This window comes from Barbatula barbatula, assembly GCF_947034865.1.
Source record: "Barbatula barbatula genome assembly, chromosome: 6".
Lineage (NCBI taxonomy): Eukaryota > Metazoa > Chordata > Actinopteri > Cypriniformes > Nemacheilidae > Barbatula > Barbatula barbatula.
Window position 1 is genome coordinate 1,699,913 of NC_136765.1, and position 27,444 is coordinate 1,727,356.

Sequence of the window (27,444 nt, forward strand, 5' to 3'; positions counted from 1 at the left end):
GACGCCTGACGGACGTCAGGATGCGCTTCTGCGTTAGCATCCTGAACGGCAGCTTGTGTAGGTGCTTGTTCAGGGTACGCAGGTCCAAGATGGGGCGCAACCCGCCACTTTTCTTGGGGACAATGAAATACGGGCTGTAAAACCCGGAGTACATCTCGGCCAGAGGGACGAGCTCGATCGCCCCCTTCGCCAGAAGGGTAGCGACCTCGGCCCGAAGCACGGGAGCTTCTACTCCCACTGATGTGAAGAGGATGCCCCGAAACTTGGGTGGGCGCTTGGCGAACTGAATCGCATAGCCGAGACGGATCGTTCGCTCTAGCCACCGTGCTGGTCTGGGAAGAGCCAACCAGGCTCCCAGGTACCAAGACAGGGGGACCAGAGGTTCGATCTGAGTCATTGCCCCCGTGGGGGATGGTTCGATGGCTGGCAGTACGGCTCCCTCGACGCGGGGGGGACCCCGGGGAGGAGAGCGGCTCTGCCGAGGTGCCTGTCGGGCGATATGGTGGCATACCGCACCGTCTGACTGAGGGTGCTGGTGGCCACTGAGAGTTATACCCAAGCGTGTGTCTCGCCGGAACACAACGTGGGGTTGCCGAACACCGTCCTGCGGAGGGTGAGAGCGGCTGTGAGAAAGACCCAGGGAGAGAGAAAGCTCTCTTTGTGAGAATGTGGGCACCAGGCCCTGGAAAGGGCCCGGCTGGTGTTGCTGGGACGGGGCAGGCACCGTCCCAGTCCGACCCTCTAGCGATGTAGTTGCCAGGGTCGGGCCCGGTGAACTCGATCTCCCTGGGTTCACCCCGTCAGGAACGCTTCTGCTTCCGCGGAGGTCGGTGACGGGATGGTGCTCTCCTCGTCGACGTCCTTCTCCGGGAGGCCGCCTGTACAGGGGGCGCTGGAGCCGGAGTCTGAGTCGGCGAGGGGCGGGGCTGCTGGGGAGCAGGCACCGCGCGGGACCTCGACGGACGATAGGCGGCCGGGTCGCGGCGGGGCAGGATACGCCTCCGTCTGCTCCTTTACAGTCGAGAACAGCTGCCCTCGACCGTATCACCAAACAGCCCACCCTGCGCGATGGGAGCGCCGAGAAAGCGAACCTTCTCAGCGTCCCGCATCTGCGCAAGGTTAAACCCAAGGTGTCTCTCCTGGACCACTAGTGTGGACATCGTACGCCCCAGGGCTCGCGCCGTCACCTTCATCGCCCGAAGAGCGATGTCAGTGGCAGCGCGGACCTGCATGAGCCCCGGGTCGGACTTTCCCTCGTGCAACTCTTTCCACGCCTTGGCGTGAAGAGCCGAGGCAGCTTGACCCGCAGCGTTGTAAGCCCTCGACACCAGCGATGCCGAAAACTTACAAGCCTTGGAAGGGAGCCTTGGTCGATCTCTGCAGGTGGCAGCTGTCTGCGGGCACAGGTGCACCGCGACTGCACGTTCCACCTGAGGGATGGCGACGTAGCCCTTAGCTGCCCCGTCATCGAGGGAAGTCAGGGCGACCGAGCTAGTCTGACGTGCACGCGCCGAGAAGGGGGCGTTCCAGGTCCGACTGAGCTCCTCATGCACTTCCGGGAAGAATGGTACCGGCGCCGACCGTGGCTTAGAGTCACGGCCGGTCCCCAGATACCACGTGTCCAACCGCGAGCGTTGGGCGGACTTACCTGGCGGTGCGGTGCACTGCAGCCCAATACTCGCGGCGGCCCGGGAAAGCATGGTTGACATCTCGACGTCCGCTTCATCCTGAGCTCGACCCCCCGGAGGGGGAAGCTCTAAGGAATCGTCAGGGTCGGATGCCAAGAGGACGCCCTCCGATGCTGCGAGCGACATCTCATCGTCGTCACGCCCCGTGTCCGAGTACGTGACGGAGGAACAAGGCGGCGTACCGCCTTTTCCGGGACGGTCAGACGAGCGAGGCGGGGCGTGAACGGTCCGCGAGCCGATGGCTGACGGATTGAGGCTCACGGTAATTCCCCGATCACCCTCGGTGCTCGCTGAAGCGGACGGCAGGGCTGATGCCACTGCTGCCGCAGAACGGGAAGCACTCGAGGTGGCGGCTGATTCTCGGAAGAACGCAGCTACCCGTGAACGCAACGTCTGAATTACCAGCCGCGCGCAGTGACGCAACGTCTGGATAGCCATCCGCGCGCAGTGACGCAACGTCTGACTAGCCATCCGCGCGCAGTGCGGGCAAGATGTATCCACAAACGCTGCCTCAGCGTGCTGGAGTCCCAGACACACGAGGCAGACATCGTGTCCGTCCCCTTCCTCGATGAGTGCGCCGCACCCACGAGCACAGCGGGACATGCCGCGCTGGAAAAAACTCTAAGCCCTGAAAAGGGCTCGCTCTTTAGAGAGACGCTTTGGCAGTTGCCGAGACGCCCAGGGGAAGTCACAGGAAAAGGGACAGTCCGCTGCACCACGTCGTAAGACCAGCAACACGTAGATAATATCTGCAGAGTCGTCAGCATCAGGATGCGAAGGCTCCGAAGAACAGAAGGTGAATGAATGCGGCACGCTGGCTCCCTTTTATACCCGGATATCCGGGGGCGGAGTCCGGCATGCAAATTTCATTCGCCAATTTTCATTGGCCTGTTCAAGTCAGTCAGAGAAGGTAGGTTCTCAAGTCAAACCCCATTCTGTCGACACAACGTCGAGAGACCGACAGAAAGGGAACAACAGCTAATAGGATTTAGTTATATTTTGCGTTAATTTGCACACATGAGTCAAGATTTTGTAAACAGTTTTTTAAGTAAATATAACTTTTTTGTGTTAAGTTTTTGCACATAGTTTTATAAGTAAAGTAAAATATCACAAAAAATTAAGTGAATCCAATGACTTGTATTTGAGATCGCTTACACCGGTGTGTTCAGGGACAGGTAGGTTCTGATCTTATTTATCTGGCCGTCATCATTTTGTTTGTATAATGTCACGTTTTACTGTATAAAAGGATGCAAATGCTTGTGGTCTGTGAGGTTTGGAGGCCCAACAGTCTGCATCTTATTTCTGCTTTTGATCTTCTGGTGATGGGATGTAATGTTGTCTAAGACTGAACATGTAACTTGTGTCATTCTAAAAGAACAAACTCATTAACATACCTTTGAGGTCTTTTTTTAAAACCACAAACCTCGAGCTTCTCGCCCGAATTTATAGACGATTGTGTTTTATATTGAAATGTTTGTATTGCATGTTAAGGGATGTTTAGTGGCTTCATAAAGTGATTGTTGCGGGGGGGGTGATGTGAAATACATGAAAGTGTAACACAGACTGAGTTCTCGTGGACTGTGAATGGTTTAGGTTTTATGGTGTATATGTGGGTCAGTGTCGTAATCTCTTGTAGATCAGAGATTACCTGAATTTAATAAATTAGTTTGAACATAAAAGCAAGAAACAAAATCCTTCAGAAATCACACATAACTGACGAGAGGTCTTCAAATGATACTTAAGATATTAAGACATACTTAATGTCCTGTTTGTTCAAATTAAACTAGAACATTTGTGTATCATATTAAATAATAATGCATTTCTTTTGTAACATAAATCACTTATCAGTGTGACTGTAATTCTCTTACATTTCTCTATTTCAATGGTTAAATGCTTAATTTGTCACACCTTAAATGACACAAATTAATAAAACATACATATTTGCAATAACATGTTAAACACGCCTTGTACCTTAACATGCCTTATCGCTAGGACACATTTCTCAATACTTTACTTTTGCCAAACACTTCCCACAGTGAGCACAACACTATTCTGTGTGAACCTACAGACTCATTAGCACATGTTTACAACTCTTTTAAAAATGGTTAAACTTGAGTTAAAAACAAGAACATATAGAAAAACTAAATAAGCAAGGCAATATTCTGCCTTTCAGTAATGTTTCACTGAAATATTTCGAACCCACAGGAAATTTGGAGTCTCACCTCAATCCCTCTAGTGCCACCAACAGTCCAACGTTTCACATACATTTTTATCATAACTTCTGAACCGTAAGTGTCATCATTGGCAAATCTTGTTCACCTCAGTTTGGTGATAGCGCCACCATTATATTGTGTTCTAAGTGCTTCTACTTATGTTTTTAGATCTGCTTTTAAAATACTCATGATCAGAAATGTCCACATATATATCCTTTTGTTTCATGTTGGACTTGACCCTGTCATTGCTGCTTGCAGCTATATTTTTATGTTTGTTATAATTCATATTTTATTACACAACTCTCAGGTAAACTTGATTCTGATTGGTCAATTGCTGCACATGGTTGTCAATATTAAATGTGTTCGCATGAATCAGAACAGATTGTGTAATTCATTAATACACTAACTTTGTAAAAATGATATATTTATGTAAAATATATCCATTGCACTTGCTCCTGAGAAAAGCCATTAACTTTTGTCAAAAATGAAATTGTACTTAAATCTGTCCAACTCAAAAATTTCACAGAATAACATTCTACAAGAATCACTTGTTTAATAATTTCTTGCAGTTTTCACAGCCATACAACAAATTGAGTAAATCACAGCAACATGGGTTATGAAATTGTTGCATAAAATGTATCACATCTAGTGATAAGTCCATGTAATGTACAAGGAAGTATAAAAACATATATATAGTATATAACTATAATAAATTGGCAAGATGTAAACAGTTCATACATATGTGCATACATGACGCCTGCGTCAGAAAAACAATAATAAAGAAACTGAAGGCAGTAAACAGTGAAGTACATGACAATGAGGACCGTCCGTGTAGAATCATCAGTTATCATGATGAGCCACCACATGCGCATCCAACCATCCTTTTCAACATCGGTGATCAGATTCCTTTTGAACTAAATGAACTTATGGTCGAACATATAAGGCACTTTATGACCGCACATGAAACAAGATAAACAATCCTACAAAAGTTTTGTGACTGCTGACATGCAGCCCAAATGTAATGAGGCTGTGAGTGTATGTTTAATCTCCAACGTCACGGGTCAGAGAGGAGTCTCTCTCTCTCTTTCCTAAAATGTCCAAGTGCTTCGAGTCAAGTGCTTGAGCTAGCTGGCGATGAGCTCACCTGTAAACAGTAATGTGTAATTGTGTGTGTGTGTGGATGTTTCTCATTTGACTTCCAGCTGCTCCAAGAGGGGGTTGCTCTCCTTCTCGGGGGTCTTGACGCTGTCTGTCCTCACGATACAGGTGGGCCGATGACGGTTGAGCATGAGGATAAGCTGCTGCCGTTCATGTTTCAGCTCTTCAATCTGTGCTTTCAGCTCGGAGTTCATCATTTCCAGACGCTCCGATTCCTGCAACTCAAGAGATGAAAGCTGATTCACAAACTCAGTGAGAGACTGTTGGAGTACACAGAGTACTGCAGCGTATAGGTACTGGAGCGCATAGCGTTCTGAAGCGTGTAGGATCCTGAAGCATATAGGGTACCAGAGCGTATGGGGGACTGCAGTGTATAGGGTACTGAGGCATATAGGGTATTAAGGTACTGCACCGGCATACTTCCACACCCTCCAACACCCCATCAAGAACCCTGCGTTCAGAAAACGAGCGGCATCTTGTATTGCAAATCTCATCCCCGCTCAATCCCGTTCACAACTCCATCCTGACGGAACATTCTTCCTAACTCGGCCCGGTCAACCACATCTCTCACAACCTTCAAAAAACGACTTAAACCCATCTCTTCTGTGAATACTTGACAGACAAATGAAAAAAAAAACGGTTTCTCTCAACAGGTAGTGTTCTGGCTTTTGTTGAAACTACTAACTTTGTATTAGCAACTATTGTATATGACATATCGCTTATTGCTCTCTGAACTCTTTGTAAGTCGCTTTGGATAAAAGCGTCTGCTAAATGACTAAATGTAAGGTGTACAGAGTACTGGAGCGTATAGGGTAATGGAGCAAAAGGGGTTCTGAAGTGTATGGGATCCTAAAGCATATGGGGTACCAGAGCGTATAGAGGACTGCAGTGTATAGGGTACTGGAGTGTATAGGGTACTGGAGCATACTGTATGGGGTACAACAGTAGTACATCAAGCATATAAAGGGGCCGGAGCATGTAGGGTACTGCAGTGTATAGGGTACTGGAGCATAAGAGTACTAGAGCATATAGAGTATGGGAACATTTCAAGCACATAGCGGTCTGCAGCATATAGAATTCATACTATACAATAGAGCATATACTGACCCTTTGTAAATATTCTGTTCTCTCTTTCTTTTTATTTCGACATCTGGCTGCTGCCACTTTGTTTTTCTCTCTTCTTCTTTTCCTGCGTTCTTCCTCTTCGTCTCTCTGTACGAGCAAAAACATCAACATTCAAGGTATATATACTATATTTATGTACGTTTCAGAGTATAATCAATTAAATTAATTCAACAAGATCTTTACAATAAGAATTACTTTCAGACAGAAAAAATAGGGGAAGCAAACGTTGGATCACAATTTATATATTCACATATTTATGAGAGTAAAAGAAAGTGGGAGATTTAAATCTACTCCAGCTACACAGCAATGTGGCGGACTAAGAAGTATGATACATGCTTTATAATGTAGTAAAGTAACATTTAAGTGAAAACACTAATAATAAACCTATGTGTAAGTAGTTTTCACCTACGGCAATAAAAGATATGTAATTCTACATTGATCAGGAAATAACAGTGCATGTATCGGGATCAGTATAGGCCGATACTCAGAATTCAGGTATCGGATCAGTAAAGAAAAAAGTGGTATGGAGCATGTGTTCTGCAGAAAAAAGAAAGTCATGTAAATGATGACAGAATTGAAGGTGAACTACTCCTTTAATAGTGGAACGAGTCTGAAAAAGCACTCAAAGCATCACAGGATTTGAAGAAAAAATTGGTTGCTACATGGTACAAGACATTAGTTGTTACGTATAGGCTACATTTTGTAAAATATGAACGCCTTTTGTTCTATTGTGGGCAGCATTTTTCATATGATATATTTAGCAATGGTCTAACCATGTTGCTGATATATGTTTCATTTGTGCTGTAGTCACAGTTTTGTTTGTGTTCAGGAAGCAAGTGTGAAGGGATTTTTAGACATACTAAAGTTCATCTCAGAGCCAGCGTGTGTGATGTTTACAGTGATTCTCCGACCACTAGATGGAGTCACTGCAGTTCTGTTAGTATTATATATTGTGTAACCAGATGTGTACACACATAAGACAACACCACCAGCAATCTGCTTTATATAAACAAATACATATTTAACTATCTATATATGTCTATATGCTACTTCAGTACAAAAACACAACATTATACAAAAAACAACCTCAGCTTTAATGGGCAGCGGTCGTTTCAGTTTGCCAAGCAGATGAAAAGGGGACAGCATGGCTCCGAGGTTGCAGAGGTCGGCATATTTCAGCTGGTCAGTTAATGTGGTGGCAGAGATGCCCGCCAGAGGTCCCAGGCTGGCCAGTGAGGCGGCGGTCACTGAGGGGTCAGGAATCTGCCCGGGCATCATGTCACAAACACCCGTCACCACACCTGGACAACAGAACAAGATCAATAATCGGCACAATACATTGTTCACAATAGGGTCATTAAAGTGATCAAAACTTAATTGAAATCGAATAAAACATAGGTTTTAAAAAATTATTTGAATACATTAAATGTTAGAAACGTTAAGGCACTAATTTATAACTGATTAATTTATAATTAAATTAATAACCGAAAATAATAATAACCAATAATTGCAAGTCCCCAGCAAGTCCCCCCAATAATTTTACCAAATAACTTATAACTAAAAAAGTAAACCTGTATAGCAATATAAAAAATAAAATGACAGTAGCATATAATAAAATGGATAAAAATATTAACATAAAAAAGCCATGAAAACATATTAATTTAGTATTACATACATTTATTATATTTAGAAAATATTTTGATATTTAGATTCGATTTATTTATGTTTACCAATAAATGTTTGCTGATTTTAATATTTTTCTTAAATATATACACGTATGTGCTTGTGTCTTTAAATACAAAATGAATATGAACAGTACACAAACATATATTATATAAACTCAAATGTTTATACTGGATGTGATTAATCGTTGACTATATATGCTTCCAATATGGCTTGTTGGAACGCCTGATGTGGCCAATTTCAATGTATGAGCTCACAGCGTCTCACACCAAAAACCTGGAGAGATTGGTGAGTACACAAGTGAGGAAATGGCTTTGGCTACCAAGATGCCTTATCAACTTAGGGCTGTATGGGAATGAAGCTCTTTTGCTTCCCATTTCAAGCCTAATGGAGGAATATAAATGCACCAAAACAAGGTTAGAGATGACGCTTAAAGAATCCTGTGATCCCTGTGTAAGAGATGCTGCTCCAACAGTAGTGAAAAGGAGGAAATGGAACCCAACAACAGCGGTAGGAGATGCAGAGGCATCCCTCAGACATGAAGACATCGTGGGACAAGTTCAATATGGCTGAGGGGGGCGTGGTTTGGGATCAACCACACCCACATGGCGAAAAGCTACATCAAGGGAACCGAAAACGCGGGCCAAGCCCTTAACCCCAGATTCAGGTCTGCCTTGGAAATCGCAGCGACCAACCTGCGGCCGGACATGGTTCTGTGGTCCAGCTCCGGTAGGACAGTCCTCATAGTTGAGTTGACTGGACCTTGGGAAATGCCATTAATGAAGCATTTGAAAGAAAGAATCTGCAGAATGCCAACTTGGCAGCGGAGGCTGAAGATTCCAATCAAGTTTTCTTAAAGGCGTTTACCTAGTGTCCTCTGGGACCATCTAAATGTATTATCACTCCCCATCATTGCTGTAGAACAAAAGCAAGCAGTAGTATCCTTTGACTACAGTCCGGCCCGTCATCTAGCGGAGAATAATTTTTTTGGCCCGATGACAAACTTACTTTCTCACTTGTGGATGTAACTCAGACGCATGACGGGCAGCTCAAGCATAGACCCTCACTCTCTCACTTCCGAAGAGTTGGGTGCAAATTAAGTTTCTTATGTATTTCTGCACTTGAGCCGCTGCTTAAAGCTGCTGTTATTGCTGTAAAGTGCCAATTCTATCTCCTCGAGGTTAAATCAATGAAGCACGCGTTGCTATTTAGTTTCGACGCGCCCGTTTTTGACAAAAGTCTCTGTTTGTTATTTACAGCTGTTCTCTTGATGTTTAAGTTTACGTGTATTTATTTGTTAAATATCCTTTCCACATTGTTTGCCTTTAATATAGGTTTGTAGTCTTTCTGGAAGTCCCCATAAAGTTAATAAATCCCCCACAAAAGTCATTTACAAAGCCCTGTTTACAGTGCACCACAAAAAAGTGTTTGTGTTCACTATTACTGATGACTAACTTGGAACATGTTCTATAGTTTGAAAACAGCTGGTATATAAAAAGTGTTTTGTATTATTAATAATTATTATAAATAATACATGTAAAGATAAAGCATCACAGCTCTACTATTAATTTAAGTATTTATTCATGTGATTTTCTGGTGGTACTTGGAACAACCAATTTTATTAAAGGTGGTACTTGATCTGACAAATTTGAGAACCACTGCTTCAGTGCATTTGAACCTTCCTATAGTTTACTAAAGTGTTTACTACAGTTTATTAATTTACTACAAGGTTTCTACAATTTACTTTGGCAAATACTAAAGTATTTTCTAGTCTGAGTTTTCAAGTTTACAGGACTTTTATGTTGACAGGTTGTCAGAAAGACTTTTGAGTTTAGTTTTGTCTGCTTGATGATAGCTTCACTTAAACAGTAAAATACTCGTAACATAAACTCTCAGAGCAACTCTGGAGATGAAGTTCTTGTGTTCATATCATATCCTCATGTTATTTTATAAATTATTACTCGTGTACTATGTTAATCTGTGCACCTCATTCACTCAGACACCCAGAACAGCCAGATTACATATTTCAATAACAGGATTCTCCGTAAGCATCTTACATTAGTTATATGGACTCCATATAATTAACCATTGGCGCCATTGATTATTGTGACACTCAAACAAGCACAATCACCACAAACGCAATTCACACAAACATGCAGCTCTGTCTAATGCACTTCTTAGCACAGACCGACTTTTTCGTAACACTGTTATAAATAAAGATTTCTGGTTGGGCAAGTAAAATTCTCTCTAACTTACCCATACAAAACATTCACTTGTCCTGGACAGGCGTTAACGTCGAGCCCTGGAGGATAATCAAGAACTGACCAGTGGTGCGGAAAGAAGAACCCAATGGCTGTGGTTGAGGTGGATGGACACAGCATGGGCTGCCTGATGACATTAGTTGTAACAATGCGACACACATGAGACTCTGTCATGATCCTGCCACTAAACCAAGAGAAACATGACATGATGCGGCAGAATCATGACAGAAGGCACTCCTTAAGGAGCAGCAACTTGATGGGGAGTCCAGCAGGCATCGGCCCTGAGCAGGAACCAGGCAGTCTCAACCCTGGAAGGGAGTCCGGCAGCCTCGACCCTGGAGGGGAAACCGGCTGCTTTGACTGCTGCCGCAACGATCCCTCTGTCTGCTGGGTCCTGTGAGGGCTGGTTCATTCTGTCATGATCACGGGGGTGAGTAACGGACAGAGGACCCAGGTGCAGACAGCGGGTAAGGGGTTAACAGAGACTTTAATGATAAAATGACAAAACAAAACCGACGAGGGGGTAACAGAACAAAACATGGGAATATAATAACAAAACAGGACTAAGATTATCTAAACTCCAACAAGACTAAATTAACCTTTTTAAACATTAACTACACTAAACTAGACTACAAGAACTCACCACACAACCACAATGAACCAGCACAAGACAGAAGACACAAGGGCATTAAGTAAGGGACCAAATCAAGAGGGGAACAGGTGAAGGGCATGAATCAATTAAGAGGGAACGAGAGGATGGGAACAGAGACGAGACAGGAGAGAGTGTATGGAAGGCCATAAGGACCATAAATGCCTCTCTCCACACAAAACATGAGACTCTGTCATGATCCAGCCACTAAACCAGGAGAAACATGACATGATGCGGCAGAATCATGACAAGAATGCCTACCCAACGAACCCAGTATAACCTCATACCTTATTTCCTCTATTCATATTCTTGACTGCTCCCCCTGTCATGCATAAGGTGTGGGAAATGTCCAATTGGGCAATTCAACTGTGCTGAAATAGTGGGATTATAACACCTAGTCCTATAAAGCCAATTTTACACCCCTAGTCTGAACGCTCTCAAAATATTTGAAATATGAAAACAAAGGAAAGTGAAACACAGAAACATAACAGCCAAACGAAGAAAAGAAGTACTCATCCCTTATATCACCACCAGTTCATTTATTGTGAATATTTGCTAACTATCATCCAGCACTACACATTTAAGACATTTGTGTCATTCAGCTAGTCATAAACTTAAATAAAACACAACAAAATCTAAATGATTGTAGAGTTCAAATGATCATCCAGCAGAAAGCACCGGATATCAGAGCATGTGTGCTTCACATATCCATGAAAAACTGGAAGACCTTTGACAGGTAAGAATATGTTAATATGTATTGATAAAGTATTTATATTACAGCTTTTAAAACTACAGTATGGTAATGATTTTGATGTTGTGTTATGAGCTAACACCTTCGTCTTGATGTATTGTGTTCATTATTTTTGGATCTACAACAGCACACAACATTTGATGTTCATAGAGGTGTAACTATGGCAGACACACAGTCAGTTTGCTCTCGAGTGTTCACACAGACATGCTTGACTGTTCCAACATGGCGGACGACTTTCATATAGCAGCCCAGGAACAGACGCTAATGAAGGACCTAAATGCAATCAATAAATAAAAATCTACATGGCCCGCTGAATATGAAAGGGTTGCTATTGTCAACAGTGAATAAATCTGACTATAGGACGAGTTTAATAGAAAGGGCATGGTTGAGCTATCCTTCCTTACTGACAACCACTTGTAATAACACATCTTAAAATATGTCAGTGGCATTGTTCTGTCTCAAGACGTACACCGGTAAAGCACATTTATAAAAGTTGCTTAAATGTTCTTATTTAACGAAGTCTCAACCCCTATCCCATAATGCGTTAACACTGTATATTAGAAAGCACTAAATTATACATTCATTCACTGTGATAAAAGTCTTAGCAATTATCATGATGTGATTGATTATTCAATCGAAACGATGGAGCTAGAATAAGGCTGATATTATACAACAAAATCTATTGGGGATTATATTGTTTTTTTATGATTGATACTGGTGAACTGACACCATTTTCTGTTAGAACTCTGGCGAGGAAAGGGTTCAAATACAGTAGTCTACATGTCTAATATACAGCCACAATTAAAACCATATCCATTAGAACGCAACGCGTTAGATCCCCAGACACCTTGTAATTACAGTAACAATGGAAAGTGAATTTGTGTTGTTTTTGTGAGAAGCGCAGAACTGGACGCGGGCTCATTTCCCTGAAAGAATCACATCCATCAGCCAAGATCCGCCCCTGCGTGTTTCCTCATCCAGAGCCGTGTGCTGCTGTTCTCCGTGTCAGCGCTGAGGAATGTGACCGCAAAGAACATGACAACGCCACTGACTCCCCGAAAGAAAAAACCCAATCGAGAACCGCCGGACAAACCTCAGACCAGCGTAACTCCTCCTGAGACCTGGACAGGATCTCGATCCTCACAGCAGGCGACTTGCAGTCAGACCGAGACAGATATCACATCATACTGTATGAATGTGGTGAACTCCATGAAACAGACTGTCTCAAATTTGCCAAAACATTTCCTGGAAAATGAAAGGATTGTCTCTTTGAAGAAGCGTAAGATAAGTCTGAGTGTTCTCACATGTGTTCCAGCATACATGAACAACGATGTCCGTGAGGTCTGCAGTCACATGCACCCGATGGAAAAATGATTTGCACATTCAAAATCACCGTCTTCCAAACCTTCAGCACACAAGTTCCAAACAAAACTTCATAGAGACCAGGCGAGACAAGCGCGTATTGAAGGAATGACACGAAGGATTGGGAAAAATAAACAGAATAAAACAGTGTTCTCTTTGTTTAGACGTCCACCGGAGAGCTCTACAGAGCGACGGTTACAGACTGAGAACATTGACATGTGCTGCACTAACATCTGACTCCATTATTACACACCCTCTAACTGATCTTTCACTGCGGACCGATGGAAAACACATGAGCTGACCGACGAGACGTTATTATGGACAACAAATAAAAACATGCGAAAATCAAGGCTGTGTTAAATTCTGCATAAACCAGACGAATAACACATCCACAAACTAACAGATATATGCAAGCAACCTTTTAAAAACACATTTGAAACGGACGAATACACACTCACTACATGGGCATCCTGGAAAAGATCCAAGCAAAGCAAAATGCTGGGATCCATTTTACTCTGCAGAATGTTCTGGTCAAACTTCTTCACCCTTTCAGACTCATTTTTAAAGTTTCTAAATTAAAAAAAAGTGCCTGAGATGTCCTTCCATAACACACTTGAAATATTTCACAATCATTCAGCGTAAATCCAGGCTTTAAAACACAGAGAAGAATCGATTCAGGAAACAGATCTTGAAATATTTAATCACAACCAGATTTCTGAAGACCAGTGACTCGATTCATCCATGTGCTTTGAAGAAAAAACACAATTCAGACGAAAAAGCAAAACAGGACACGCGCCAAAAACTTCAACGGATCAATTCATCTCTGTATCTTTTTGTTTGGATGATTCATCATATGCGATTAAATGAGTAATATACGCTTTTGAGTCGCCATGTACATGAATGGGAGAACTTCTGAGGAGTTTGCTAAATGGCCTACACAAGCTATTTTATATTCATGTATTCTCAATTCGCATTTTCTTCAAATTCCGCAAATGTTTTGTTTCTCTCCAGCATTCAAAGTGGACTCAAGCATTTGGACAATATCTTCAGTGTGTGTATGATGCTGCAAAATACAGATTCAATCTCAAGCCCTGCGAGCATTTACAAGTTACACAGTCAAAACTAAATAAATGAACTCATCTGCCCTTTGTAGACAAACACTAAACAGAAAGCACTCTCAGCTGCTCGGAGAAGAGTTTCACTTCCATAATAAAAGAAGTGGGCGATCGAATCTGAAACAATAATGTGAAAGTGTTGCATAACAGTTCTGTTATAATGCGGAAACAACACACCTGTGTACAGTACTGACAGGTTTAAATGCCTTCATCACAATGACACACATCATCAGTGATATACAAACATAAACAGCCTCAGTCTGCACAGAAACACATGTGTTTTCACTCATAAGAACATGTGTTCAACTCAATTGAGAGAAATCTTATCAGCAGCTGAACATATATCTTTCATATCACTTCTGTTTGTTTTGTCAACTAAACCCTACTTGTTTTAGAGAATTAAAATAAATGACTATAGTTTACTATAGTATATACGGTGGTTTTCAGAATGGGGAACATTCAGTGGCTCTTTAAAGCATTTTCTGTATTTGATCAGTGTTTAAAATGTATTTTAAATATTTAATGTGTTCTTGTATAATTGTCATTGTATGTTTCTGCACTCTACCTAAACAAAAGCATGTTGCTTATTGGTAAGTTCTAAATGACCTAATGCACTGTAAATGATAAGTTATGACTATAGTCAATAAAAATGTATATGATAATGATATATGAAAGAATAGCCTGCACATTAAACACAAATAGAAATGATTGTTTATTATTCGTTAAAAAAGCAAGCTGACGTAAAGATGAATGTGGGAATGCACGTGCCTGTTATCTCAGACCGGAAGTGCATCTTATGTAACGTGAACTTGAGTCTGTCATCATCCTCCTCGCATGTCGATGGAGATAAGAGCAAAGAACTACAGATCTGCGCGTGCACGGGTTATTATCTTTACACGCGACCACACGTAACGTGCACTAACGTCTCGCGCTTTATAACGTGTTGGGTTTGAGGGCACCGAGCGCGAGTCCGAAACCCCGCGAGCTCCCTTCACGTGCAGCATTATTGCGCGTCAAGGGTGCTGCCTGTGAAGGGAGCGCGGCAGGTCTCCGCACGCGTCCCAGCGGAAAGCGCAGGGTCCGGACTCGAACCCGTGCAGAAGTTGCTGAAAGTCGTGCTCGTACCTGACTCGGGTCCCGTGGCGAGCGGATGGAGTCCCTTTCTGACGTCAGGCCGAGGTCGCGAGTAGATCTTGAAGAGCGGGAAGCGTTGCATCTGATCCTTGATCGGGAGGATCGAGGAATGCGGAAGTGGGACGTCAGCAGGGAGGATGAGGAATATGGAGCGCGCGTGGAGCGCTGGAGAAGTGAGAAGAAGACTTGCTCCTCCCCTTAGAAACCAGCAAACAAACATTACACGCTGATCCACACTGGACACAGACTGCTGGAGTCGTGATGAAGGGATGGAGAACATTGTACACTGTTGGGTTCATTGCGAGGGCCATAGAAGTAAAGCGAGCAAAGTTGACCTATATACCCACATGACAAATATTGAAGTATACTTACTGCGGGATGTTAAAGTAATTACTGCACTTTGTTCATGCATACTACAGCTTTATGTGCCTATTGCATAACAAACTTACTGTAATGTACCTTCATATTTACTGTAGTGCATTGTAGTATGTAATAACTACACTTTGTTCGTGTGTTCTGTTGTGTTTACTGATAAACTGTTCTAGACACTGCAGTATTTTTTCATAGTATTAACAAGCGCTATAATATTAATGCATGCTACCATATTAAGGAGTATTTACTGCGGTCCACTGTAGCATATTATAGTATTATTTACCCCACTTTGTTCATTAATACTATAGTATTCTGTAGTATTATTAAGTTAGTAAACATTCTAGTATGCTTACCTGTCAGATTTGAAAACATTAGTATCTAGAAAGGTCACCACACCGATAGTAAATGCTAAACTACAATAAACTGTTACGGGAATCAGGTAAACTTCTAAATGACTAACTTTTTCACATGGGCTTTATATAGATAAATATCAGTTAGACTTAAAGTTTCAACGTTAATTGTTTTAATAATTTTTGTTATATGGGGTCAATTTGAGCTAAGGATGAGGAGTACACTACATAAAGGGTCTGCCATGTGTTGTAATGAAAATCCTTAAAGTCACCATGCAATCAAACAGGAAAATTCCAAGTGTTTTACACAGTGTTGCAGTGATTATTATCAATTCATTTGCACTTGTTTTCTTTAATCAAAAACGTATAAGCTCCTCTCTTCCCCTCTCAATAACAACACTTCACCGTATGACGTCAGTATCAAAGATGAGGTTGGACTAAACTTACTGTCCAATGGCCAGGCTTTTTAGCCCTTCCATCCAGGTGCAACTTACAACAAACCAATCAAAAAGGGAAGGGCAAAATAAAGCCCCGCCCTACATTTTTTCAGAATTTCAGAAGCCATTTCACTTGGATACACGTCACGATACAGAATAGAAGTCAATCACAACTTCCGTTTCATGGTGACTTTAAGGACCCAATAGCCGGATTTCCACGATTGAGAATCAGGTGTGCTAGCGCTGTCCAGGACCAGCCGCATTTCCACTGTCGTTTCTGGGGCTTGATCATCCCTCGCCGGGACTCACCGGGGCCAACGGCCGGAGTTTTTTCCCCCGCCGAATACCTATGTCGATATGCATTTTAAATTTACAGCCTCTTTCCACATTGATGATTCAGATTTAATCCTAGGTTATTTTACTTTACTCAAATTAAAGAGGAAAACACTAAATTACCATACAAATTTCAAAATTAAAGCGAATTTAAAACAGTAATACAACTAAACACAAAACAGTATAACTGTGGTTCAATAAAATGCTTTATATTGGCTTTCTGCAGAAAATTCTGAATTTATAAACATTTATTTATGCTACTAAGGGAAGACCTTTTGATTCTAATCATCTATTTGATTTTCTACATAATTGTTACAAATATATATTTCAATTTAAAGACATATTAACATTTGTAGATCAGGGTTATGTATTTGCTTTCTACTTCAAATGCGTTAACGAACACTAATGAATGAGACCATATTGCAAAGTGTTAAAGAGCATGTAAATATAAAACCACATATTTCTATTCTATAGCCGTGTACATGTCACAAAAGAAACAAGAACACAAGAGCGTGAATGTTTTTCACATTGATTTATTCAGCAATCAATGCTCAAATTTTAAATGTAAAAAAATAAATTATCATAAAATACATCTCCATCAATATAGCACTGGATGTTTTCATGGAAAACTCTAAACGTTTGACGTGGAAACACAGTCGAATGGTGACGCTGAGGTATGTGAACTGTCATGACTGCATATTAAAGCACAACACGGGTCGACCATAAAAACGAACACAAAATTGCCGTAAATTCCACAATACGGAACTTAGCACCAGATCAAACAGATATGGAACCGATACATATATAGATATTATATACTGTATATATATATATATATATATATATATACTATTATGATATCTCTGTGCATGCTTTTCAAACTGGAAGGTAGTTCATATCAGCTCATAAAATAATTCTCCATGCTCTTGGATTTGGGCTACATCAAATGATGCTGGAAGAAAGAGACATCCCGCACCGAACGTGTCACGGATGTGGTTGGCATAACACCAACATTACACGTCTGAATCAAAACAGCCGTATCCAGTGATTAAGAGCAATATCGTGACGCCATGTCGCTTGTGTTTATAGGGCCAGTAAAGTTGGAGAGTTGAGGATATCGGCGCTTGATTCGGGTTTGCTCGCCCCACCTTTATACAAGTCCAGTCCCTCGGCCAAGGAGTCCAGGTCTGGGCAGGGGAAGGTGAAGACGGACAGGTAGTTGCTGCAGGTGGGCGTGGACGTGCTGACCACCGGGGTGCTTAAAGGTTCGAGATCATTGGCCACAGACTTGTAAAGGGTCTCCCAGTCCGTGATGCCCAGCGAACCGGTCAGGTCTATGTCAGGGACGGAGCGGGCCGTGTCATCGCCGGCTGCCAGGAACTCGTCCTTGATATCCAGCGAAGGCTCCAGGTCGCACAAACTGACCTCCGCACTGGAGCACAACAGGATGTTGGAGTTGCCGGAAATAGCAGTGGACGGGACCGTCGGGATCTCCAGGTCCGGGAGAGAGCCGGTGTCTGGTGGACTTTCCTCTGAGGGTTTGGCTGGAAGAGGCTGAGGAGACTCTGGAAACATGCAGTCGAGCTCTTCGGGGAGCTGGCAGAGAGGTTTATGAGTGGTAAGAACATACTCCAGCCTCTCTTTCTCCTTCAGGAGATTCTCAATTTCAGTCTGGAGAGAAGCTTTTTCCTCTTCTTGCTTGTCGGTTTCCTGGTGGAATTAAAAATGACAGATTTTTAAAACACTAACATAATTTATTTACCCTCGTATCTTCTGTTAAACACAAACCTTTTGGGCCAGGAACTTCAAAATAACATCAGCTTTACTGTGTGAAAAGAAGAACAACGGTGGACAAAGCCTTTTGAAAGCTTGTGTAGCCGAATTTCGCCAAATGTTTTAACCATTGCTCACAAAAAGCTAACGTATGGCTTTTGGATGCAACTGCCAATTTAAACGTTTCGCATCTGATCTCCCCAAATCCAGAACATTAAGTCTCAGAGGGCTATGGAATTAATATGGATTTGGATCAAATTCAAAAGCTGCTACCCTGTGGAGTTTACTTGTATCTTTAATCTTAATTAAATGTCATCCTAATCTAATTTCAGTTTTTTTATAGGCCATATTTTAGCCATTAATTCTGTCATGAATTACCCTCAAGTCGTTCATCAACCCTAAAGACATCGTTGAAATAGTCCATGCCACTCCTTTTAGATAAAGCAACGAGAAATACAGACTATAGATAAAGCAACGAAAAATACAGACTATATTCAACTATTGTCCCACATCCAGGGTGAGCACCGCACGACGCATGCTCATCAGCACCACACATGCTGGAAACTCAGACTGAAGTCAGGAATATAGTTGAATATAGTCTGCATTTATCTTATAAATCTATATCTGCATTTGCGTTCTGAAGGTAAACCGAGGTCATACGGTTGACAAACGACTCAAGTAATTCATGACAGAATTAAAATTTTTCAGCGGAGGGTCCTTTAAAGGGATAGTTCAATTCTGTCATCATTTACTCACGGTCATGTAACTTCATACCTGTATAAAGTATTGTTCCGATGAAAATAAAGAAAGATATTTGGAAGAATGTTAGTCATTTTGAGTTCCGGGACATTGTTGACTATAGGAAGAATTAAACTGTGCCTGAGAACTCTCTATTTGCCTAAATCCTTCAAAATATCTCATTATGTGGTCAACAGAACAAACAATTAAAATAATGTCCAACTATGGAAGGGGATTATGTCCCAGAACTGAAAAATGCTAACGTTCTTGCAAATATCTTTCTCTGTGTTCATTGGAACAAAGAAATCCATACAGGTTTGAAACAACCTGAGGTTGGGTAAATGATGACAGCTTTTCATCATTTTTGGATGCACTATCCCTTTAATACACGTTCACCGTGGTTAATGCAGCTATATAACAGTGATAACAGTGTAAAAATCTTGAATAAAAAAGTCCAGGTTTAACAAACTTTCTCGCCATCCACATTTTGTTCACTTTGCCCATTTGGGTATTTTTTATGATACCCTGTTTGTGTTTTGCCTTTGCTCTATACCTCAATGGGATATGCTTTCAAAAAGATGTCTTTAGTGTACCACTGACATTCATACAGTATGGGTTTGGAGGGTGTAAGTCATGCAGAATGTGTATTTCGGGTCTGTTTTGAGGTACTCACTGCCTGAAGGGTGTCTGTAAGTTCTCTCCGTCTGTTGCGACACTTTGCTGCAGCCATCTTATTCCTCTCTCTCCTGATCCTCTTCTTCTCCTCTTCCTCCGGTGAAAGCTGCTCACATATGAATTGCACTTATTATTTGGCAGAATCGACGCGTCTCGTGCACCGTCACCAGCCACCGTGGCAATGGCATCTCTGCAGTGCGTCTTAATATAGGCTGTATTGACTGCCTGTGACTTGAATATAAAGTGGATGCTGCTGGTCCAGGCATCGCGCCAGAACCTCGCTGCATCCCCATCAATCCCGTGCAACATGCACACGCGTGCACGCACGTACCTGCTCGCTCTTGCTCTTCCTGGCTGCGCATTTTCCCTTGGCCCCAGCTGTCTTGGCTTTGGCTCTGCCCAGAGATGGAGAGACGGACGTGATGAAGGTCGGCTGGACCATCCACTGCAGGTCCGGGGTGCTGGAGATCGCCGTGACCGTGGGAACGAACGCACCCGCTGGCTCGGTGTCCGCGCGCGAGCCCTGCGCACATTATTGCACGGCGTTATACGATGCGCTACCATCAGCGTGTGTGCGTTTAACGTCACGCTGTCGTGCATTCACCTTTGTCACTTTGCGTGTGTGACGCGTTGTCGAAATACACTCGAGCGTCTAAAAATAGGCAGCTGCTGATCAATATTTAACTTTGCCATTGTCTCTGACGTCAATGGTGACGCGGGGCTGCTGTGGGCTCTCCTCAATGGATTTATTTCTCTCAATGATCGGCTGCATTTTTCACAATGCTTTGCCATGTTTACTGCATTGAGAGGGATGCCCAACAAAACATCACGTGCATCACACATTTAGAGATTTGATATTAGCCTGGCATCCTTGGCTATAATACTATATATCATTTGACACATCCCAGATTCTAGCTGCATATCCTATAGCTTGAAAAGGCTCAATCAAGATTTGATTTCTACTGATAAGAAAGGACTTCAATGCATTGGTTTAAAGCGTTTGGGATGTTTTTATGCCAAACGCATGTGAATTATACACTGAATATTAAGGTCTGACAAACGTGTGGAGGGCCTCACTTTCACCACACAACGAAAATAATATTTTGATTATATTTGTGTGTCCACGTGCACCAAATATTGTATAATGTGCAATGCCTGCGTCACAGATGTGATACGTGCCGTACCTGCTTGCTGTCCATCATCAGCGGGTCAGCGCCGGGCTCGTGCGGGCGGGTGTCCTCGCAGGGAGATGATGCCGAGTCCGGGTCACTCTGCTCTTTGCTCGGGAACATGTCTCCAGAACAAATGATCAAAAATGTCAATCAGATTCCAGGTGTTATGGTCCAAAGCCCTCGTTTGGTGACTCGCTATCTCCAGGTTTATAAACCTGGCCAGTGATACAGAGCTCTGGCGGGTCCTCCTATTTATAGTCTGCACGAATTTTATGAATGAAACGGGTTGTGCCATTCCGCTCGCGGGGGGGGGGGGCGTGGGAAACTTGCAGGTGACGCGTCGTTTCTGCGAAGACACTCGCGCACAATGTTGTATTTAATTTGTATTCATAAACACTTTGATGTTTTAAATCAGAAAGGGTGGGTTCGGGTCCCTTGTAAAAGAGAGATTTAGTACGTGCCAGAGATTCATTCATAAATGTCTGATGGACCCTGATGTGCATGATGCCAAAACACGTTTCGACATAATACTGCGCTGCGCAGACAGATCGGCGTATGACATCGAAGTATCGCGCGGAAAGCTGGAAAGCCGGGCTTTAGAATCGCTCTCGCGATACGTTGGTTTCGCACGCCGATCTGTTTGTGCAGTTCGCATGAAGTGAATAGAGATTCAGCACATGAATTAAGTGCATGACCTATACATGACCGATCGATGGACGGATTACATCATGAAAATAATCGCATTCTTTAATGATCAAGACATTAAACAACAGACTGACGCTCACGTTTTTAAAGACCAGCCTGCGAGTCATTGTCAGGCGATTCAACACTTCAACATGATCTTATTATATAAAATATAAGAACAAAATACATTTTAATAGTGATCCGCATCTCATTTAGATTCGTTGTGCTGACCCTTCCAGTCTCAGCATCTGCACCTGCTCTTGCGTCACAGTGTGACGTCACGCCCGCACACAGGAACATGACCATACAAGGACAACTACGTATTGGGATTCCAGTGATGAGCATCTCTGAAGTGAAACTAAGGCTCATTCCCATTTTACTTGAGTTTAGACTTCTAGTTTGTTATAGATGCCCTAAAGGAATTTAAATGCGCATGTAATCACATCTTTGTGAAACTATCAATAGCCTAGTGTTAATGATGCAATTAAACATCACAGGTTTAATAAGGGTGAATAAATGATAAAGAAATATCATTTTTGGTGAAACTCTCTTTAATGCAACAGCGTCCGCAGAACGTTTTAAATAGACACGAGATCTTCTGCATCGTTCATTCACTTTCTAGATGGTCACTTAAAAGTTTACACAGTTTACTGTTCTCCTTATGAGAAAGAATTTTACACCTTCAGAAATGACCTTTTAGCATGTGCTGCATGTGCTGTAGGTCATCTGACTTGGATGTTGTTTAAATAGAGGAAATTATGTGTTAAAGGGATGCTTCGCCAAAAAATAAAACAATTCTGTCATCACTTACTCTCCTTCGAGTTGTTCCAAATCTGTATAAATGTCTTTGTTCTGATGAACAGAGAAATATATTTGGAAGAATGCTTATATCAGACAGATCTTACCCCCATTGACTCCCATAGTAGAAAAAATTATCTATCTTTTTTTTGTTCTGTTGAACACAAGTTATTTTGAACAATGTAAGAAAGCAAACTGTTCTGGGGCATTTTGACTACCATTGTATTTTCTACTATGGTAGTCAATAGGGTCCAAGAACTGTTTGGTTATAAGCAAGGAGGAAATGATGACAGAATTTTAATTTTGGATGAAATATCCCTCTAAATGAGCAGGTGATTTTAATGCAAGCGTGATTCTAGAGCACTAAACACTTCTCATGCAGACTTCAATGAACCTTCAGTGATGTGGTTCTAGTTGAATCTCTATTTTTTTGCTCTATTCAATGAAAATGTATCGATCTTAACTTACAATTTTACTTAAAATAACATTTCATTGCATTTATTTGATTGTGGTAATTGCACTTCGCATCATTTGACCTCTGTCTGATTTCCAATAAGCTCAACAGATCAGCAAAAGTTATTCCCTATCAAATCAAAATTGAAGTACAGTTAAGTATGAACCCCAGTGATGGAAATACATTTTGGCCTTCATAATCTTTTATGAAAATCACTCCACCAACAACATAAGAATAATGTTTTATAGTTTGGTGATAAACTGCTCTTTTCACGTTACTGAAAACCATTTTTTGATATAAGGTCACTGAGAGAACTTTAAGAGAACTGTATGGGAGAACATTTTAAAAATGTAAGTGAAGTTCTGAGAATGTTCCTTGGGTCAATACTGAATGTTATGTTTTTGTAAATGTATAAACACATTGCATTCTGGGATTGTCTCTGTAAAGGTCACGATACATCTGTCACATCTGGTAGCCCTGTCCTCATCCACACGTCAATACAGCGGCTGGGTCTTGAAACAGCTCCAGCAGAAAACAAGAGTTCTGCCTCTGCTTTGGTAAGTGAGAGAGGGAGGTGGAGAACATTCGTTTCCTGGAATGTTTGGCTCTCTCACAATAACGTCTTTCATTCTGAGCTCCTGGAACTGAGAGAACGCAGACAAGCTTCTCGACGTGGAACGTGGAAGCAGTTACGGAGAGCTGCGTTTTCTGGACAGCGAGCCACATCTGCCTAAATCTGAATTTAATTTAAGAGAGAGAGCAAACACCGGCAAAGGTCCAGCTCTCCAGCGGAAAGCTTAAAGGGACAGTTCACCCCAAAATAAACATTCCGTCATCATTTATGCACCCGCATGTGGTTGTAGGTTGTGCTTCAGTGGAACACAAAATATATATTTTGAGAAATGTGTCAGTGGTTTTGTGTCCTTACAGTGGAAGTCAATGGGGTTCAGTGTTGTTTGGTTACAAACGTTCTTCAAAATATCTTCTTTTGTGTTCTGCAGAGAAAAGTCTTGTTTGACATGAAGGTGAGTAAATGATGAATGAATTGTCATTTTGGCACAAACTATTTCTTTAAGAGAATCTGCATCAATTATTTTCAAAATGGTAATAATTGCAATACACAAATTGCACATGCGCACCCGACTAATCTGTAGGTGCCAACGTGGTGCCATTTCCATGATGGTGAATGAAGTTCACAGTTACAGATCCTAAATCATCTTTGTTGTACGGACATTCGGTTTAAAATCAAGTATGTTTTCGTATAGTGAAAACACAACTGTGTTCTTTAAATCACTTCAGTTTCAGTAAACTTCTAAATACACTGTACATCTTTGACCTGTGAACTGGTGATTGAAACACATGGTTGTTATTCAGATTACTTCTTTTATTGCTGTTGGTTCATTCATGGTTATCCAATAAAGACCATTTCATAAGTGTTTTACAACCTACTTCATGATCATTTAAATATTGGCTATCATTTAGTTCTTTAACACAAAGGATATAGACACAGAACATATTATTGTTACAGAAACACACAGCGTTTGTGTCTGTTAGCTTTTTCTATCTTAGAAATGAGATTTAAAGTCAATACAGATTAAACCTAAAACACTTTTCTGGAGTAAGATGTTTTCTCGTATGTTTGTCAGTAACAGACAATGGGCAAGTGTGTGAAACATAATTTTTTTTTAAAGATTTATAAATTAAATAACCTATCTACACATATAAATACATCAACGCACAACTTTGAAATCCTTGAAATGCAGTTCGTCCACCGCGTGCTCATTCTTGAACTCCGCTTTGGCGATGCGAGACTGAGGACTGCCGGTGGTCTGGAGCCAGTGCTGCATCTGCTGGACTTTAGGGGCGGGACCCTGCAGCTGCCCTTGAACTGTACCAGCATTAGTGTTCTGAACCCAACCAACTAGACCCAGCTTCTTACCCTCCGCCTGCAAACACAACACGCATACTGTACTTATGATTATAAAGTCCTGCTGTGGTTAACTACCGAGGTTCAAAATGTGATTTCTGTTAACATATAATTGTGAAAAATTAAGAATGTGGGGTATTATTGCAATTTTTCTCAATACAAAGTACACTGATGAAATGTATGTTTGTAACCTGATATTTCTCTAGCAATAGCACTGTGTATATATTTTTATATAGTGATACAGCTGTAACAGCACTGGGATGTTTCTCTATTTATAATTATTAAGTACATTAGCCTATACAATGTAGTACCAATAAGTTACAGGTCACAATCATCATGGCAAAAAAGTGTTGTCAGTTAAATTGATATTTTGTTAAGTTTGTGTTTTCTTTTTCTTTGGACTAATAAATCACATTGAAAATGCAAGTGTTGGATTTAAAGGTCCAATTAGTGGTTTTAGCGGCATCTAACTGCAAGGTTGCGAATTGCAACCAACCGGCTAACTGTTTGCAGAACAGCAGAACCATACATCACAGCAGTCACAAGGCAGCAGTCTCATGCCAGAGGTGGATGGGTCACAGTCTCAGATCAGAAGTGTGCGAAAGTAAATGAAGGTCATGGCGGAGAAGTGTAGTAGGCCTACACATTAAAAAGTTATATTTGTGTAGTTGATCCATTGCTGCTGGATTATCTGATGCTGAATGAGGAAGCCCAGAACAAAAAGCCCTTCTGCAGCTTTCACAGGCAGAAAAGAATGATGAGTCTCTGGTTCACGTTTCACTTTGAATTTAAGGGTAATAAGTGCCTCAGGATGAATTGCATGTTTTAGGAATTGTTATTTATTTTAGGTTACCGTTAAATCTAATTTAGTTAAAAATATAGTTAAACTAAATAAATAAAAATTTTCTAAACTGTAATCCCTTAAAAAAACAGTACTGCCAGAAAATGACCAGTACTTTTTTCTTTATTTTACAGACATTTCCGTTAATGCTAAAGTGTAATTAAATGCAGTGTAAAATTCCTTCATATTAATACAGTGCATTGTGCCCTATTCTTACAGATTGTTTTAAGAGTGTAGTGCCCAATTTTGTGTTTGTTTTAGCATTGCACAAAACTGTTTATAAACTTACATTTATATACATAGGATACAATAGGATACATTTATTTATTAACATTTAAGCATTATATGTGTAATACACACACACACACACATATATATATATATATATATATATATAAATACGTATATGTATAACGTAGTTGTTTTTATAACGTTCTAACTTCTAGCATGAGACCGCTGTGACGTAAGGTTTAGCTGTTCTGCAAATCCCTTTCAAAAGCTCTATGGTGCCTGACACGGGACCTTTACAATTGTAAGTAATAAACAACAGCTTCATATTGTGACAACATACACCGTTTTTGGGGCAAAGTGTGTATTTTGTCCTGGACATTTAGAGTACAGATGTTTAACAGTTTTGTCAACTTTAAATGAACTCTGATAAATAGGTTGATGTGATGTGAATGTTACCTGTGTGTATTTTCTGAAGAACACACCCTGCACTCGCCCAAACACCTCATAATCCACAGACAGCAGCTCTTCACTGGACATGATCACAAACCCTGACCACCTGTCATCACATCCTTTATTCATTCATAGACCTCTCTTTAAATCATCTTCATTCATTCATGCGTCGGTCATTATGAGCACACGTCACAGACCCTTTGACCAATTAAACTCCAGGATTATTCCAGGGATTCTACTTGATTAAAAAACGCGTTATAAACATTTTACAGCGATTGCGCCACAATGGACATTTTTTACAGCGTTAGAGAAAATCAGATATATCATGCTCGAACATCCCGCTGAAATGGACGATTATCACTAGACTTTCATTTACAATTCTCTATCATACAATCTTTATAATCATATCAATGCGGTTTGTGGCATGTGTATAGATTTAAAAGCGTCTACCGCTAAATATCGGGTTGATTTAGTCATACAGGCTAACTCACCTCCGCATGTCACTCATCCGGGCCACTGTCTGGCGTCAAGCAGCTCTAGCCAATAGGCGTGCTCGATTTCATGCAGCGCTGCGCAGACCGATCGTCGCATGACATCACCGTACCGCGAGAGCGCTGCGAAAGCCGTAAATATCCCGGAAGTGTGTGTTGTCTTGTTTCTAAGCAACGCGTGTAAACACAACTCCTAAATATAACGGGATCTATTAAGCTCGAGTCGACGCGTCGCAGAAGCTCGTTCACGGTGAGTGCAAATAATGTTGATTTACTCATCATTTAATACAACTAAGAAAGGTGACCGAGACAATTAATGTAAAAATGTTAGATATTTCAGTACATTATGCTGAAGTTGTTTATTTACATATGCACCCTGGATTCATTCACTGCTTCCCTTATGAGTCGTAATACAAATGAAAATCAATTCACCAAAAAAACATGTTTACTACATTGAAACTACCACATAGTTCATTTTCAGAAGGTTTTGTATATTTATTCCATTTTACAGGCAACCTAATTGAATCAAATCTGATTTTAAATTGTGTTTTTAAGACATATATAAGAAGATGCTTTTTT

General features: G+C 41.5%; 3 protein-coding genes across 4 annotated transcripts; all 3 read right to left on the bottom strand.

Moving 5' to 3' along the window:
- Positions 1 to 4,431: 4,431 nt before the first annotated feature.
- LOC306895625 (jun dimerization protein 2-like) lies at positions 4,432 to 15,401 on the bottom strand. Its single transcript, XM_079459002.1, has 4 exons — positions 15,131 to 15,401; positions 7,271 to 7,485; positions 6,167 to 6,271; positions 4,432 to 5,274 (listed from the first exon to the last, which is right to left on the bottom strand). Exons 1-4 carry the CDS (start codon positions 15,357 to 15,359, stop codon positions 5,089 to 5,091), a joined length of 735 nt encoding a protein of 244 aa, XP_079315128.1. The 5' UTR covers positions 15,360 to 15,401; the 3' UTR covers positions 4,432 to 5,088.
- Positions 15,402 to 17,714: 2,313 nt separating this feature from the next.
- LOC306895382 (protein c-Fos-like) lies at positions 17,715 to 21,109 on the bottom strand (the record flags this gene model as incomplete). Its single annotated transcript, XM_079458605.1, has 4 exons — positions 17,715 to 18,341; positions 19,816 to 19,923; positions 20,149 to 20,340; positions 21,002 to 21,109. 4 exons carry the CDS (start codon positions 21,107 to 21,109, stop codon positions 17,715 to 17,717), a joined length of 1,035 nt encoding a protein of 344 aa, XP_079314731.1.
- Positions 21,110 to 24,296: 3,187 nt separating this feature from the next.
- Positions 24,297 to 26,896, bottom strand: LOC306895631 (acylphosphatase-1-like). 2 transcript variants are annotated; one of them, XM_079459013.1, is made up of 3 exons: positions 26,866 to 26,896; positions 26,381 to 26,609; positions 24,297 to 24,871 (listed from the first exon to the last, which is right to left on the bottom strand). In XM_079459013.1, the coding sequence occupies exons 2-3, from the start codon at positions 26,501 to 26,503 to the stop codon at positions 24,656 to 24,658; spliced, it is 339 nt and encodes a 112-aa protein (XP_079315139.1). In that variant the 5' UTR covers positions 26,504 to 26,609; positions 26,866 to 26,896; the 3' UTR covers positions 24,297 to 24,655. The 2 variants fall into 2 exon arrangements, with proteins under 2 accessions (XP_079315139.1, XP_079315138.1); XM_079459012.1 differs by having other exon boundaries at positions 26,381 to 26,480; positions 26,866 to 26,890.
- Between the last annotated feature and the right edge of the window lie 548 nt (positions 26,897 to 27,444).